General features: G+C 39.1%; 2 protein-coding genes across 3 annotated transcripts in view; one reads left to right on the forward strand and one right to left on the reverse strand.

The window, feature by feature from the left end:
- Positions 1–15,818, forward strand: part of METTL8 (methyltransferase 8, tRNA N3-cytidine) — a 101,322-nt gene that overhangs the window by 17,569 nt on the left and 67,935 nt on the right. The window lies entirely within an intron of this gene.
- LOC135417172 (plasma membrane ascorbate-dependent reductase CYBRD1) lies at positions 27–12,205 on the reverse strand. The gene is made up of 4 exons (XM_064660891.1): positions 11,703–12,205; positions 3,672–3,880; positions 1,239–1,393; positions 27–1,042 (listed from the first exon to the last, which is right to left on the reverse strand). The coding sequence occupies exons 1-4, from the start codon at positions 11,887–11,889 to the stop codon at positions 742–744; spliced, it is 852 nt and encodes a 283-aa protein (XP_064516961.1). The 5' UTR covers positions 11,890–12,205; the 3' UTR covers positions 27–741.

Below are 15,818 nucleotides of genomic sequence, written 5' to 3' on the forward strand. Positions count from 1 at the left end.
ATGATTGCACATAATCCAAAGCCAAATGTTGTCTGTATACAATATATTTGGTAGAGTTTGTTAAAAAGTCAACAGATACATTCTGATTTAGAAAAAAAATAACCACAAGTTTGTAAAGGAAACATAACATTTTATGAAGTTATCAAGCAAACTTTTAATTTCTTGTTTTGAATTAAAAATTTTAGACTAAAATTGGAGTAATTTTTATGGATCAACTCTTCAAAGTGCTGAATGACCTCAAATCCCATAGATTTCAGCAGCTGGTGAGGGAGTTAATCAGCTAGAGGAATCACAGCTCTAAAAAATTGAACATTACCAGAAAGTTTATGTGTGAACAACTAAATTCTTCTGTCTAGTATACTGCATGACTGAGTCATAACCTGCAAAATCAGAGCAAAATTTAGTCTCAATCTTGTTAATTTTTCATGGCTATAAGTGATATAAGCATAAAATTAGGAAATTATATGGAAAACATTTTTTAATTATCTGATGTCATTCATGTTATTCATGTCATTCATGCTCTCGTTTTTTAAATGAGAACTGAGCAGGAACCAGTATAATATGTTTGGGACTTACTGGAATTTAAACTCATATGCAGAAAACTTGAGTCTCTTTGAGCAAGCCATAATGAAAATAACCCCCCAACCTATTTTTATATCAATATAACTATTAGAAAGAACCCCACCAGGGGGACAGGCAGATTTTGGCAGTATAATAGTACTTTTATTCTGTGTATTTTCTTTACATAGTTGATCTTTGGCCTGATTCATCAAATTTGAGGTTTTGCTTTCTGGCTGCTTCAGTATTGATCCTCATATCAGATTTATCTGCATTACTACTACTTGTCATTGTGGATTCCACCTCTGTGCCTTCAGCAGTCCCTCCAATGGGCCGCAGGACTTTAGTGCTCTCTTCTAGGGGGCGCTTCCAATGGGGCCTGCTTGCCATCCACAAAATAAGTAAACCAAATATGACAAGCAAAAGACCAAGACAGTTGACAAAAGTTGCTTCTGGTGGGGATGAACTGTATGCAGGATCTCTCCTTTGAAAGAGGAAAGAGAAAGGAAAAGTCAGAAAAGATTGTTTTAAAGACAATCCCGGTCTAAAACCAGTAGTCTCCTGCTGGGTAGTCTTTTTAAAACAAAACAATGTCCCAATACTAGATGCTTATTATTCTGCACAAACAGAAGTACAGTTTCCAATTAATAACTTCAAAAACAAGTGGAAAAAATACTTACAATGAAAATAAAAGCTTTTCTGTGATTCCCATGAGAGCGGTTGCAATCACTGTTGCAAAGATGGTAAGACCCGAATAAACGTGTATTGGCATGAGAAGTGCTCGGAGATAAACTGGAGCAAAAGGGAGCAGAAAGACAGCAAAACCGAAGAAGAGCTAAACACAAAACAGATTTATAGTTAAAGTTATATAGAAAACAAGCTGCACTTCCCAAACAGAATAAAAATAATCGTAAAAATTCCATTCTCAGATGTCTTCAGGTAAAAATTTGAAAATAATTGGCATTTCTATTTTTGAATGTGTTTCCCTTCAAAACTAGAGCAAAATTCTGGATTAGCACTTAGGAAGCAGACATCAAATATTTTAAAAATAATCCTACTTAATACCAGTGTCTAAACTTATAGGTAATGCTAAAACTGCAACCAAACTAAGTACTGAAAACACAAGTTTTCAGTGTCACTAATACAGTAATATCTTAAAGGTGTGAGTAGCTACTTTTTTACAGTCTCTTCAAGCCCTGTTCTCTGCTCGTGTTACAGATTTACACCTAAATGAAGTTCAGAAGGCAGTCTAACCTTCTGACTTGAGTGGATTAAATAATTTTACTTTTTTAGAGTTTTAGTTAAATTAAAGTACATATCTTCAGAAGGGGAATGGTCTCTCAATGTATCAGTCAGATGGCATTTACAGAGAAGATATGTATGGGTGGTGCCAAGTTATTGAGAGGAGATTAGTTCTCCCATTAGCACTATCTTCATGATGGAAAATAATCCATCGTGTCTCATGGTTGCAGTCACAGGCTTGCCCAGACATAATGAAGTTGCATCCCTTCTTTAGTTTGTTCTACCATTACTCAGCCCTGCTACTAAATTAGAAATAGTGCATGAATTTGTATTTCATCTTGCCTTAACTTCCTGTCTTAGTCCTTGTTTTGTCTTTCCATGACAGATTAAGGAGCTCGATACTTTCTCCCTGGGAAGCTTTTTAATACACTGTAATCAAGTCATCTCTTAATCTTCCTTAGATTTGCTAAACAGTTAGAGCTTTTTAAATCTTGCACTGGAAGATAAGTTTTTCCAACTCTCAAATTACTTTTTTTTCCTGGTCATTCTTTTTATGTTTAAAAAAAAATTATTCCATAGTATTTCATATTATTTTTGCTAATGCCATATTTTTCTTATTGTCACAGCTTTGTGAGAAATCATTTTGAGATTCATGTAATTTTTGAGTACTTCATTCCAAGGACATTGTTTTCCAAGATACAGTCTACATTTTAAATTTCTGCCCTATTCTTAAATTTATGTCTGTGTGCTATACTGTATTAACATACATTTGACATAAATACATTACACTATTGTTCCTGGAGGCAGAGTATGTGAGCATAAGACTGACATGCCATTTCCCTGAAACAGCTGCATTATTAGGACAAAGATTTTTATAACATTGTTCCTTCTTATTTATACTCATTCCATTAACTTTTTCACCTATAGAGAATATACTCAACAATGCTGCAATATGCTTTCTATTTTTCTAAGTGTTAAAAACACTATTTCAACACTATTTCCTGTAGCTCCTAGCCTGAGCAGTGAAGGATAAAAGTCCAGAACCCAAACCCCTCAGCTGAGGATTTTCTGTGCTTGATCACAGATAATGAAGTCTTTTTTCTTTTTAGTGTTTTGGCAAAAAAAAATATTTGAAAGAACAAAATAAATTTCCATGGTGTAATAACACAATATAGGGAGTTCAGAATGTATATGCAGAAACATCACATCTGTATGTGTACTGTAAATGTCAGGGCATGCCTGGTCCTCTTCTATGCCAAACGCAAAACATGTTAAGTTAGCTCATTTTACATTATGATAACAGTAATTCTCTGCCAATGGGAGCAGTTAAAAGCATGCCCACAAACATCTGTCTGAGTTTTGCTGATTCAGGAAAACTGCTTAGCCAGTAGTAGCTCATTCAGATCTCAGATCCTTTAGATCTCTACTGCTTCCTGCAGCACTTATTCTGCTGATAAACAGAACAAGGCCAGAAAGTGACTACTTAAAATTATGACAGCTGAAAAAAAAGATAAGCAGTTACTTCATTTGAGACATCCTTAATAAAAGCTCTCACTGTATTTAAATGTGCTTCCAACAAACCAAATAACTTTAACTTCAGGTGTTAACAGAGCTTAGAAACACACTACTGTGTAACTGTACAGTAAATAAATGGTCACTATCCCAGCAAATAAACAAAATATGCTTTAAGATGCATTTTTCTTCAAAATCAAGGATCCAGTATTTGCACATTTCCATGCTAATTCGCCAAATCACAGTGTAAAATGGCTATCCCAGTAGTTACGGTGTGCTAGTGAGGGCCTACTGTGCCTAAATTACTCGAAACATTCCTCAAAGTTACAACCCATTTATAAATACAGTTAGATTCTGACCTGGAGAGAATAAAATATAAGAGCAGTCAGCCCGATCCAGCTGTGCAGACTGTACATGTTAGGAATGTTCTGGGCATTGTGGTATTCGAATGCGGCTACCATAGCAACGATGGCAAGAATCATAGCTGTGGTATTTAATCCAGCGTGGATGAACTTCATTAGAAGTTTGCTGCACTTCCAGGTCCAGGGCAATCTGTACACAATAATAGCTGAAGAAAGAACAGAAACAAGATTTTATGCCTTATAACTTCTCTCAGATGTTAAAAATTATGCATAATTCACATAGCTCCATTGTTAATTACAGAAAAATCCAACCTTTAGTCCTCTATAAAAGTCTATTAAAAGGCTTTTTCTCATACACATAGCATAGCATATTCCGAATATACAACTGAGGTTTAAATATAGCTTTTAGGGAGACTTTTTTCTAATTAAAAAAAACCCAAATTTAAGCATGTTTCAAAACCAAACCAAAAAAAAAACAAACCAGTAAACAACTTGGTGTCATCTTTTCCTTAGTCATTAAATTGATCTAACAGGGATTCTGCATAGGATTTTGATTGTTCTCCTACTAGTCAGATTGGAGGAATAGAGCCTGATTCTTCTATTTAGAATATCTCACTTGTTGAGAATGTGTGTCAGATTATTTTCTAATATTTATTCTCTTTGCCAACTTTGGATAATGCTATTCTCTAATTATGGAAATATTTGTATGACTGTCTATTGCATTGATATTAACATATCTGCTTTAAATGGAAAAGTGCTCTTCAGCATAAGGGAATCATAACTCTTACTTTTAAGAGACAAAAGCATTTGGCAAATACAACTTTTCCACCACTGGTAGATGAATGTAGGGGGGGGTTGCCTATACTTGCATTAATAACTGTAGCAGATAGTGTTTAGTCCAGTCTGAACAAAACAACAATCCAGTGTTGGATCCAGTGATCGAACACCAGATGGTCCATAAGAATAACTTAGCCTAGAGCTGCTTCTTGCCAAGTTTTCTTCAAGATCCCCCCTACCCCTTCCCTGCCACGACTGTCCCCTGCCTGTCATATGACCCAGGTGCTTTCTACAGCGGATGCAAACAGGCCAGATTAGATCAGTGAAGCCCCAGGTACGTCTGATTACAAACTAGGTAGTAATTCTGGATGTGTGACAGCACATAAGTATATTTAGATAAGAGGGGTCAAATATGTATGAGGACAAGTGATAACCTGACCAATAAAAGCTAATGTCCACATCCATAATGTCTTAGCTGAGCAAAAAGCCCCATTCAGTGATTCATCACATCCTCATTTAAGGTTTCTGCTTGTGGAATTACACTGAAATCTGTACATATAATTAGATATACTAAAACAAAAGAATAATAATGTATTCAGGTTTTTAAAAACTTCCTGTTCCAAACATAGAAATAGAAAAGTATTACCTTATAAATGCAAAAATTAGGAGTTTTCTTAAGTGATTCTCATGTGCCTTACTGATTACTCATGACTTCTCCATAACCCTAGCTTTTTAGGCAAAAAGCATTGATTATAAACAGAATATTCTTTCTGTATGTAGTGAATAATAATAATAAATGATTAATTCATTTCAAAGTTCTGTTTACACTTTTTTTTTTACTTGGATGCATGCCAGTAAATACAGTACTGCACTAAATAATTCTCAAAGAAAACACTATTCATGAGTCAAATTTCCAGACTATGATCAGATTTTAAATCAATGTATGCTTTTACATACTGTGTGAAAACATAATAGTGGAATGAAAGTGTCCCTTAAAATATTTAAATATATTCAGCACTTAGGCAGTTCTCAGCTTTCTACTTTAAAAAGCAACAGTAGTAATTCCTACAAAATCAGGAAGAGAGAGACCTTGTTTTTAGGAAGGTTTTACTGTCTTATGTAAGTATGACTCAGCACAACAAGCTTACAATCACATCCAACAGTTTCCCAAAAGTTAAATGGTAATGTTAGAATCATAGAATCATTAAGGTTGGAAAAGACCTCTCAGACCATTGAGTTCAACCACTAACCTATCACTGCCATGTTCACACTAAACCATATCCCTGAGCACCACATGTAGACGTTTTTTGAACACTTCCAGGGACAGTGATTCCACCACTTCGCTGGGCACTCTGTTCCAATACCTGACCACCCTCCAGTGAAGAAATTCTTCCAAGTGAATGGCACTGGTGCAACTGGCCATTTTCTCTTGTTTCTTGGGAGATAAGATCAATCCCCACTAGCTACAATCTCCTTTCAGGTAGTTGCAGAGAATGATAAGGTCCTCCCTGAGCCTCCTTTTCTCCAGGCTAAATGACCCCAGCTCCCTCAGCTGCTCATCAGACTTGTGCTCCAGACCCTTTACCAAGCTCTGCTGCCCATCTCTGGGCTAGTTCCAGCACCTCAATGTCTGTCTTGAATTGAGGGGCCCAGAACTGAACACAGCACTCGAGGTGCAGCCTCACCAGTGCCCAGCACAGGGAGAAAATCACTGCCCTGGTCCTGCTGGTCGTAGTATTTCTGATATGGGCCAGGATTCTGTTGGCTGCCTCAGCCACCTGGGCACACTGCTGGCTCAGTTCAGCCAGCTGCCAATAATATCCTGCATTAGACTATTATTAAATCAACTTAGTGCTGATGATAATGATTTCTAATTTTGTAAAGCAGGTATGTCAAAGGGCCCCAAACAAGCCTCAACATCCCATGAGGATATTCCCGGTAAATCCTCCTTACCATATGGCCCACAGTATTGTCAATCATTTATTCAAAGTGCAGCAGAGTAATGGACTCTGTATGTCTTAAAGAAAACTTCATGAGCATAGGTTTTCAGTGTTTGATCTCAGACAGTCAAGTCCAGGCTAAAATGTTTCTATAATATTTTTCTGGTTTCATCTAGTTGATTTAACTTCAAAAATCACTATCAAATTCACCAGTCCCTTGTCCACATAGTCTCAGATCTCCATCCAAGCCTTGAATTTTCTGGGCTGTTTCCCATAAACGATATGATAGAAAACCATGGAATACAGACTAATGGTCTGGACACTTGTTAACAATACCATGCATTAGTATGTTACATGCCACAAGCCCATATGCAAGGTAGTACAATTTGTTTTAATCCTCTTTCTGTGAGGGCTATGTATGAAGCTAAACACTGCAACTTCAGCAGATCTGACTGTTTATCAGTGTGAAAAGACACAGTCTATTTCCCCATCACCTCTTCTGTGTGCTTTTCCCTGCCTTTCTCATAACTAGTACTTTTTTGACCTGCCAGAGGAAACAAGACAATCTGGGGAACACAGGGGAGAAAAGGAAGATTTGTCTTTCAGTAGTACAAGCTCTTAAAACTTACTCAGATGTGATGTATAAATTAATCTCAAAATTAAAGCCTTGGTTAAAAGCACATACACAGTTACAGAATTTTTAGTGGGTACATAGTAAAGCAGCCCTGTGAATAACTTTCTCTAGGTACAGCATCTCAAATGTCTGTTAAGTCATTTGATATGACTGTTAAGTCATTTGATAATCTAGGCATCCTAAACTGAACTTTTTCACTCAGATCTCACTCCTGTTTTGAGCTATGATTTTAAAACACATCACACAGGCCAGAGTGATCTTGCAACATCTTTATGTGGCATGGGACACCTTTCTTTGACAAACATACACGGCAGAATTCTAGAGTTGGCTTTCTAATTATTTCTGGCATGTACTTCACGTGCTGTAGGAAGCGTCACAGATTACTCATGAGATGCCTTCCACCTTAGCAGGCACACAGAATGGCTCTGTGAGTGCACTGGGGCTGCATTGCACAGCACCTCAAAGCTGTCAGAAAGGAATGGTCCTCTTCACTCTGCCTGTTTCCTCTTCTGCCTTCTTGGCTGATCCTGTTGCTTACCTTTGGAAAGTTCTGAATGCCCAATAGATTCTTTGGAAACCACTTTAACGCTAGAACCAAGAAGTGCTCATTTATGATTTCAAAGAGACTTAAACTAAGCTCATCAAGAGAGCTGCCTCTTCACAAGTTGCCTCTGATGAGACCCTCACAGGTCACCAGTCATTTGCCCTTCCAGTTCTTGAGAATTCTGCAGCCTATTGGATGTTAGGAGCTCCGGCATTTAACTGTCTTTCCTTTGAACAAATGTTTTGTTATGTTTGAAGCAAAAGTAATCATGTGTGTCAGATAGCTCAGAGCAAGCATTATCCTTAGCTGTGATTTCAAGAGGAAAGACTATGCTTGCTTTAAAATAGATTTACACTCCTTCTCCTTGCTCTTGCACATTGTCCACCATCTCCCTTCTCCCATCTGCGGCAGTTCAGAGACCCTTCATGCAGGCAATTCAGCTTTTTATTTGAGCAAAAAATGTACTTGAGGTGTGTGGGGTGTGTGTGTGTGTGTGTTAATTTTCTGCTAATTGAGTTAATTCAGTTTATGCGTCTGGCAGGGGCCAGCTGTCTGACAATGGCCAGAGCTGGCACAAACAAGTGTGTATGAAGGTAAAGTCTTAGTCAAGGAGAAAGCTGAAAGGGAGAAGTAGAGGAAAAAAGTAGAAATATTTCAGCCATAGTGAGCTGTTGGACTGTCTCACCCACGTAGGTAATTTCATCCACACAGATGAAGTTTGACTCTATAAAACCACATGGTGATGTGGTAGACTTGGATTTTTCCTTCTCTTTTCTATGTAAGCACTCTTAAGTAACATTCTTGCTGTATTCCTTTATTAATATACTGCTGATGTTAAGCTACTGATGATGTTAAGCTACACCCTCATGTATTAAGACCATTTAAAATACAAGTTATATGATATTTATAAATCATATATGATGAGGAATATTAATTTTCCAAGCACCTTCCAAGATTTACAGTGTCAACCTACAACTTTATTGTATAGAGCATACGTGTGAGTCATAAGCAGTAGAAGACTGATCTGAGGATGGGAGACAGACTCCCCCACCTTCCTTGTTCTGACTCACTCTTTATTCAGTCTTCCACACCCCAAAAGCCACCACGCTGCTCCTCAGTCTGCAACAGAGATTGTCACATCTTTGTAGAAAAAAAATATTCTTTTATAAGGTGAGTAATGGGAAATTCTCAAAAACCATTTACACCACATTATATCTTGATGGGTTTCTTTATTATTTTTACAAGAGGACTAATCATTCGCAGGCCAAACATGAACTATCATGCAAATATTCCTTTGGATCATGTCCTCAGTCTGCAGTCACTGTTCAACAATTGCACATGTAAATTTATTAACTTATTTAACCCATTCTATCACACTACTATTCCTTCAAGCTCTTCTTAAAACTCATCTTTTCATCATGTTTTTTTCTTATTTTCAAAAATGTTGCTGTACTAATATGCACACAGTTTTATTGCCTTTCTCACTTTAAGTCTAGGAAATCTTGTGGACAATTACTGTGCACTGACAGTGTTTTGGCAGGTATCATTTACCCATAGGTGCTGATCCACAAATATTAAATCTTAATATTACCATGCCTACAGCTTTTCCACTTGATTGACAAGATATATACAACACTTTTATTAGGGCACATCTACTTCCCAGTGTGCACATTATATTATAGTCATCTCTTCTACCTCCTACAGACAATACAATATTTCTATCCTTTGTATAGACTAATAAACTCAAGAAACAATTGGTTTTGTTATTATTTAAAATCCTCCACAAAAATTTAAGCAAGATTTTTTTAGATACTCCTACTTTTAACTACTTAAAGACTTGTGTTTCTTGTGTGTTTCCAAAGAGGTATCTGATTTCCCAGTCTCATCCAAATTACTTTGAATTCAGTGGCAGACTTTTGTCAATCAAATTTGAATCAGAATCACAGTGGTATCTTATCTGTTGATATTTTATCTGATTTATTACAATACTCCTTCAGTCTCTAACTTGCTTTTCATGTTATATAACAGGATTTCCTCCGCAAATAATGATCTAAGTGAATTCCTTCTATAGGTGGGGAGTTTTAACTATGGTAAACCTCCATTTACTTTACATATATCCTTACCTACAGAAGGTTTGAGACAACACCCTTTCTCTGTGACACAGGGAAAAAACTGAGTTTCAGAGGAAAAAAAAATAGAAAATACATAGGAAAAAGCTGCATAAAATCTCTCCCTATTTTCTTAAAAAATGCTATGCTTATATAAAAAAACCAGTAGCTTAAGCACAGTAAGTAGTATAGATCTTAGTGAAGTCAACAGGTGAATTTCATTGCTTATTTATAGCCTGAAATTACACTTCCTATTGAGCAATATTATGTAGAACAAGCTCGAAGTACTGTTTATTGCTCAATAGTACTTTGTGACTTGAAGCCACAAAACTGAGAATACCACCACTCCCAGTGAAAAAAAAAAAATTTACAGTGTACGTTCAAATTACAACATTCCCTTCATCTCCGGAACTAGACAGCCTTCGGCATCTTCCAACCTCTTGACTGGCTGGGCTCCTGCTGGAGAGCAAGCAAGCACACGTGATGCAAACAACACGTTCCACTGAAATGAATGCTGGACAACTCTTCTGGCTGGACGAATGCAATATATCATTCAGTAATGAAGCAAATGTAAATAAGGTTATTAAAAATTAAATTCCAAGTTTGTCTAGATAAAATTTGAGTTTATATTCTATTACAAAGACGAAATACTCCTGCTTACAATTATACTGTAAGTCGCGGGAGGTTCTTCCTTCGTTAAAAACAATGAAATCGTCCCTATCCTCTCCCCCCAAAACTCAGTGGTAATATTGTGGGAGCATTTCCACTGTTCTATGCAGTATTTATTTGCCCTTCGTGGGGCGGTTACTAATGTTTCACTTAGTTCTCCGCATACTGAAACTAGCAAGATTTGTGTCACTGAGTTTATAAAAACATTACTGTTGGATGCTGTTCTCTCTGTCAGATTTTCCCATTACTTTTTAATGCCATTAGCATAAATTTACACTCCCAAATTTCAGGATTTTAAAGGTACAGTGTAGTGATGTTATTTTTTGCAACATCTAGCTCTGGTTAGAATATATTCACAGGGTAGATAAGCACTTCTGTGGCGCTCTCCCATTATCTGCATTTCAAACTTTACAGAAAGCATTGTATATTTCTTTCCTAAATTGACAGTTTAGCAACTACAGTGTGTCTAATTTAGTTGATTTATTGGAATTACCCAACTATGCCAACAGCAAAACACAGTTCCAACTCCCGTATTCCTGCTGGCCTCAAGGAACAACCCTTGCACAGAAGACCCAACACACTAATTGTGTGGGATGGAAAAAATGATACTGTTCATTTTCTAAGTGTAATGGGAAACAGTTAAATGTCAGTACAAGGCTGAACTCTATGAAGTCAAATGTTCATACACTCTATAAACAACAAAACAAAACAAAAAAGCAACACTGCATCATAATAAGTGCATGTTATTTAGGCAACAAAATTAAGAATTAATTTATAATATATATTTTACAAAATAACTTATGCTAAGTCTGGGCTGAAGAACTGCATTTTAATGGTGCTAATGGTGCTACATTTTCTCTGGCACAAACCCCATTCCTGGATCAAGCTTCTGTGGTATTGAACTTTCCTCTTTCCTCTCGGGACATGGGAGAGAGCCAAAAGAGAAACTTTCCTAGGGCAGCATTTCTGGCATTTAGATTCTCAACCTGCATAAATTCAGGCTGCCTAGAAAAACACACCTCTCAAATATTACTCAAAGTACACAGCAATCCTACGCCAGGGTAAACAAGGTCCTACAGGAAAAAGAAAGCCCAAACCGATACGTAGCAGTTTTGGCTTATTACAAGGGACTCTTTGTCCCTTCTCGGGGAGTGCTAGCTTCCCTGAACCGCTCCGTCCGTACACCAAGGACCAGCCGCAGCGCTCCCGCTGTCACCCGCTATCGCCCGTGGGCCGCCCGGGGCTCCGCCCGCCGCCCCCCGCCCCGCTCCCGGGCAGCGCCGGCTCCTCCGCAGCCCCGCGCCCGCCCGCCCCGGCCCTCTCCGCGTCAGCCCCGGACCCGGGCCCCCGACGCACCAATGCCCTGGATGAAGACGAAGCCCGTGACGACGAGGACGGGGTGCCAGTTGAACTCCCCCGCGCTGCCGTCCCAGCTCAGCCCCTCGCGGTAGTGGAAGACCCAGACGAAGGAGAGGATGACGGACACGAAGCCGACCAGCAGCGCGGAGGCGAGCAGCGCCAAGAATCGCCCGTAGTCCTCCATCTTCCGCGCCTCGAGTGCGGCAGCGAGCGCCGCGAAGTAGGGGCGGGCCGGCGGCCGGGCGGGGTCGAGGTCGAGCCCGGCGGGGATGGGACGGGACGAGACGGGACGCGGAGCTGCAGGGTCGGGAGCAGGGGAGCAGGGTGGCACGCCGCGCCCTTCCGCGCCCCTCCGCCCTGCGCGCCGGCCGCCCGGCGTCCCGCGGCCGTCTCAGCGCTGCTTTTTACGAGGAACATATTGGCATTTTTTTTTTTTTAAGTTTTCACAAGCTCTGAGTGTGCCCTCGGATTCAGAACCGCGCCTTAGAAAAGAATTTTCTGTGTCAGCCTGTCCCTTTCCAGGGTGGCGGCCCCGCTGCGCTCCCCCCAGCAGCGGAGTAAGGGAGCTGATAGTCGGGGGTTTTGTGGGGGAGCCTGTAGTGGACGTTGGGGAATTTAGAGACCTGCCATAAAGATAAGCCACTACAGCCATAAGGACTTAGAGATAAAGCAGGAGCACTGCTGTGACGAAGAGGCAGACAGAGCATACAGAAAATGTAGAGTTGGAGGAGCGCACTTAAAGATACTGATGGATTTGCCTGTACTTGGAGCACGGCTTGCCATCATGACCGTCCCCTTCCAACTGGATTCGAGTGCTGCAAATGTAGAACAGATGCTAACCGGTTTCATATATGGAGTCTGGCCTAAGTAAGCAGGAGGATGTGGACATTGTTCTGTTGAATAGCGTAAATACATCAAATGTCCACTAGCTAAGAAGGGGAGTGCATGAAACTTAAGACAATTCCAACAGGTATGGAAGGACCCATTGCAGGGAAGTTAGAAAGGAAAAGAGAAGGAAATAAAACAGAATTGCAAAAGAGACAACAGGCAGCACCTGCCAGAGATATTACATGATAGATTAGACCAGTTTTTTCAAATCATTTATTCAGTCACTTTTTGCTTTGCTTAAGAACGTTCAGCTGGCTCTGAAGCCTGTAAAATGCAGTAGTGATACTGAAAAGCGACAAACAAACTTTTTAACTCCTATTTGTAGGTATTAAAAAGCAGCATGCTGGATGTTCAGAGGACAGCTCCTCTAATCAAATGTGCCAAATGACAGGCAGACAGAGCTTTTTATTGCATATTACATATTCATTAGATATTCTCGCTTAATACGGTGTCATTAGTTTGCTTTGCATATTCACCCCCCCACATTGGAAGTCCTTGTTTGGTCCTGCTGAATCTTCTTCATTTTCTTGATCTCAGTTCTTGAACAGGCACAGCATCATTGTGTTTCACCACCAAAAACTGTAACATTTGTTCTTTTTCTTATTTGAGTATGCAGAGCTTAGTTTACATCCTATTTGTTTGAGTACATCCCTCATCTAATTCTCTAGGATTTCTCTAAGATTATATTGTTCCTTATTTGGGCATTCTGGAGTGCTGTGAACAATGTTTCTGTTTCTCCTATCAGTAGGAGGCTATGCCCAAACATATATTCAGCACTACTTTCTGGTATTTGATTAGCTTACTTTTAAAATATACATATAGTATCAAAATACTGATTGAGAGAAAAAAATATTTTTTTTTTTTACTCTAGCTAGTCTTTGAGCTGTCTGGTATCTCACACTCAAATTGAGGCCTAAAAAAACGAAACAGTTTTATGGAACTTAAAATAGTTTCAGTAGAATACTGCCAATTCAAACACCGTACTTATGAAAGTGCTGGAAATATCTACATAGAGACATGAAGACCAGGCCAGATTGGAAGAGGATGCAAATGTATTTCTTCATTATTCTCTCTAATCTCTTAAAAATAGATGCTGGGCTCTGACATTTTAAAGAAAAGCTTCACTTGGGCATCAGTTGTTTACAGATGTTTAGCTTTAATTTGCATGGATTTGGTGTGACCTGCCCTTAGGATTTAAGTGGTTGCTCATTCTAGTCACAATGGGAACTAGAACTGATAACACTGATACCATTAAGTTTCACAAATCACAGTACCTCTGAGAAGCAAAGATCTAAGCCCTGAATCTTCTGATGAATGCACTTCCAAGGACACAAGATTGTGATTAGCTTATGAGGCACAAAGTTCGTCTCAATATTACAGTCATAAAAATTTTACTAAGTTTTTTATGGATTGTTAAATGAAGTGAATCTTTTTATTCTTTATGTGCAAACCAGCATATAGTAAAACCATAGCTCTGCCTACTTGTACACAAAAAATACCATGTGGGTTAAACAAAATGGTACTTATATGCTATCAGTTTTGGGGTATTTTTCTATAATTATTTGGAATTATTTACTCACCATCTTTTGAACAATCAATCTTTGTTATATTTTTTTTAAAATAGCATTTACTTAAAGAGTATTGTAAAACCTTCAGATTGATGTTGAAATTTTACAGATAGCAAAGCATTGTTTTTATGGTGCTTGTCAGTTCCATGGAAGGAATTGCAAAAATATTACATAAAATTCAAAAAAAAGGATTCACAGGCTCCAAAATGTGTCCATTCTTTTCCCGTTATATGGGGTGGTCTAATAAAATTACTCTTGTCTCTGTAAAGCCTAAAAACTGATGCAAATATTTATTTTGATTTACCTTCCATGAACCTAAATCTCCCAACTGCAAAATACTTCAAGTTCCCACTGATTTCAAGAAGCTTTCATTACATTCAGTACCCCAACAGTCCCATATAGAAACCTTCTACCCAAGTGGATTTTACTTATGCCTAAAACTATATTTCTCAGAACACTTTCATGAATTCCTATAGCTCAAACCAGTTTACCCTGTTAAGCAGCAAATAACAAGAGCAAACGCAAAATTTTATTGAACTGAAAAATGAGGCCCAGTTTTGCCAACTAACCATGGATGAATTTTTTTGAAAACAGAATTGAAGAAATGTAAAAGCTTACAGATTGCTACATAAACCAAACCAGAACAAAGTGTAAAATAAATTCTTGGACAAAGTGAAATGTTCTTTATGGAACATCTGTAATGCAAAGAGGATTAGTAACTCCTGCTTGTATTTCTCCTTGTTTCCTGTTCTTCCGCCTCTTCTTGCCCACCTGATGCAAATGTCAGATTGGTCTTGAATCAGAAGCAATCCTTAGCACAGCTACAATGTCCAAGTGGATTGCATGTTTACATGGGAGTGGGAACTCAACGTGATACAGCTGACTGCTGAGGGCTGAATGACACATTTGATAATCTCTTTGGAGAGAAGGACAGGATGGGCACTCTTTTAATACTCAAAGCAAATCTTATCAAGAAAAGTCAATCCTTCCTTATCTTTTCATTTCCTAGGCACTGACTGGGAAATTCCACCTTGGCGTCTGCACACCTGTGCTTATCAAATACAAATAGAATCATAGAATCAACTGGGTTGGATGAGATGCCTGAGATCATCAAGTCCAACCCTTGATCCACTACCACCATAGTTGCTAGACCATGGCGCTAAGTGCCATAGTCTAATCTCATCTGAAAAACCTCCAGGGATGGAGAATCCACCACTTCCCTGGGCAGCCCATTCCAATGCCTGATTACCCTTTCTGGAAAGAATTTCTTCCTAATATCTAACCTAAACCTCCCCTGGCACAGCTGAAGACCATGCCCTCTTGTCTTACTGATAGCTGCCTGGGCAAAGAGACCGATGCCCACCTGGCTACAACCTCCTTTCAGGGAGTTGTAGAGAGTGATGAGGTCTCCCCTGAGCCTCCTCTTCTCCAGGCTGAACAGCCCCAGCTCCCTCAGCCTCTCCTCATAGGACTGGGCTCAAGTCCCTTCACCAGCCTCGTTGCTCTTCTCTGGACCTGCTCCAGCACCTCAATGTCCTTCCTGAACTGAGGGGCTCAGAACTGGACACAGCACTCCAGATGTGGCCTCACCAGCGCTGAGTACAGGGGAAGAATCACTTCCCTGGTCCTGTTGGCCACACTGTTCCTGATCCAGGCC

This window comes from Pseudopipra pipra, chromosome 7 (genome assembly GCF_036250125.1).
Source record: "Pseudopipra pipra isolate bDixPip1 chromosome 7, bDixPip1.hap1, whole genome shotgun sequence".
Classification (NCBI taxonomy): Eukaryota; Metazoa; Chordata; class Aves; order Passeriformes; family Pipridae; genus Pseudopipra; species Pseudopipra pipra.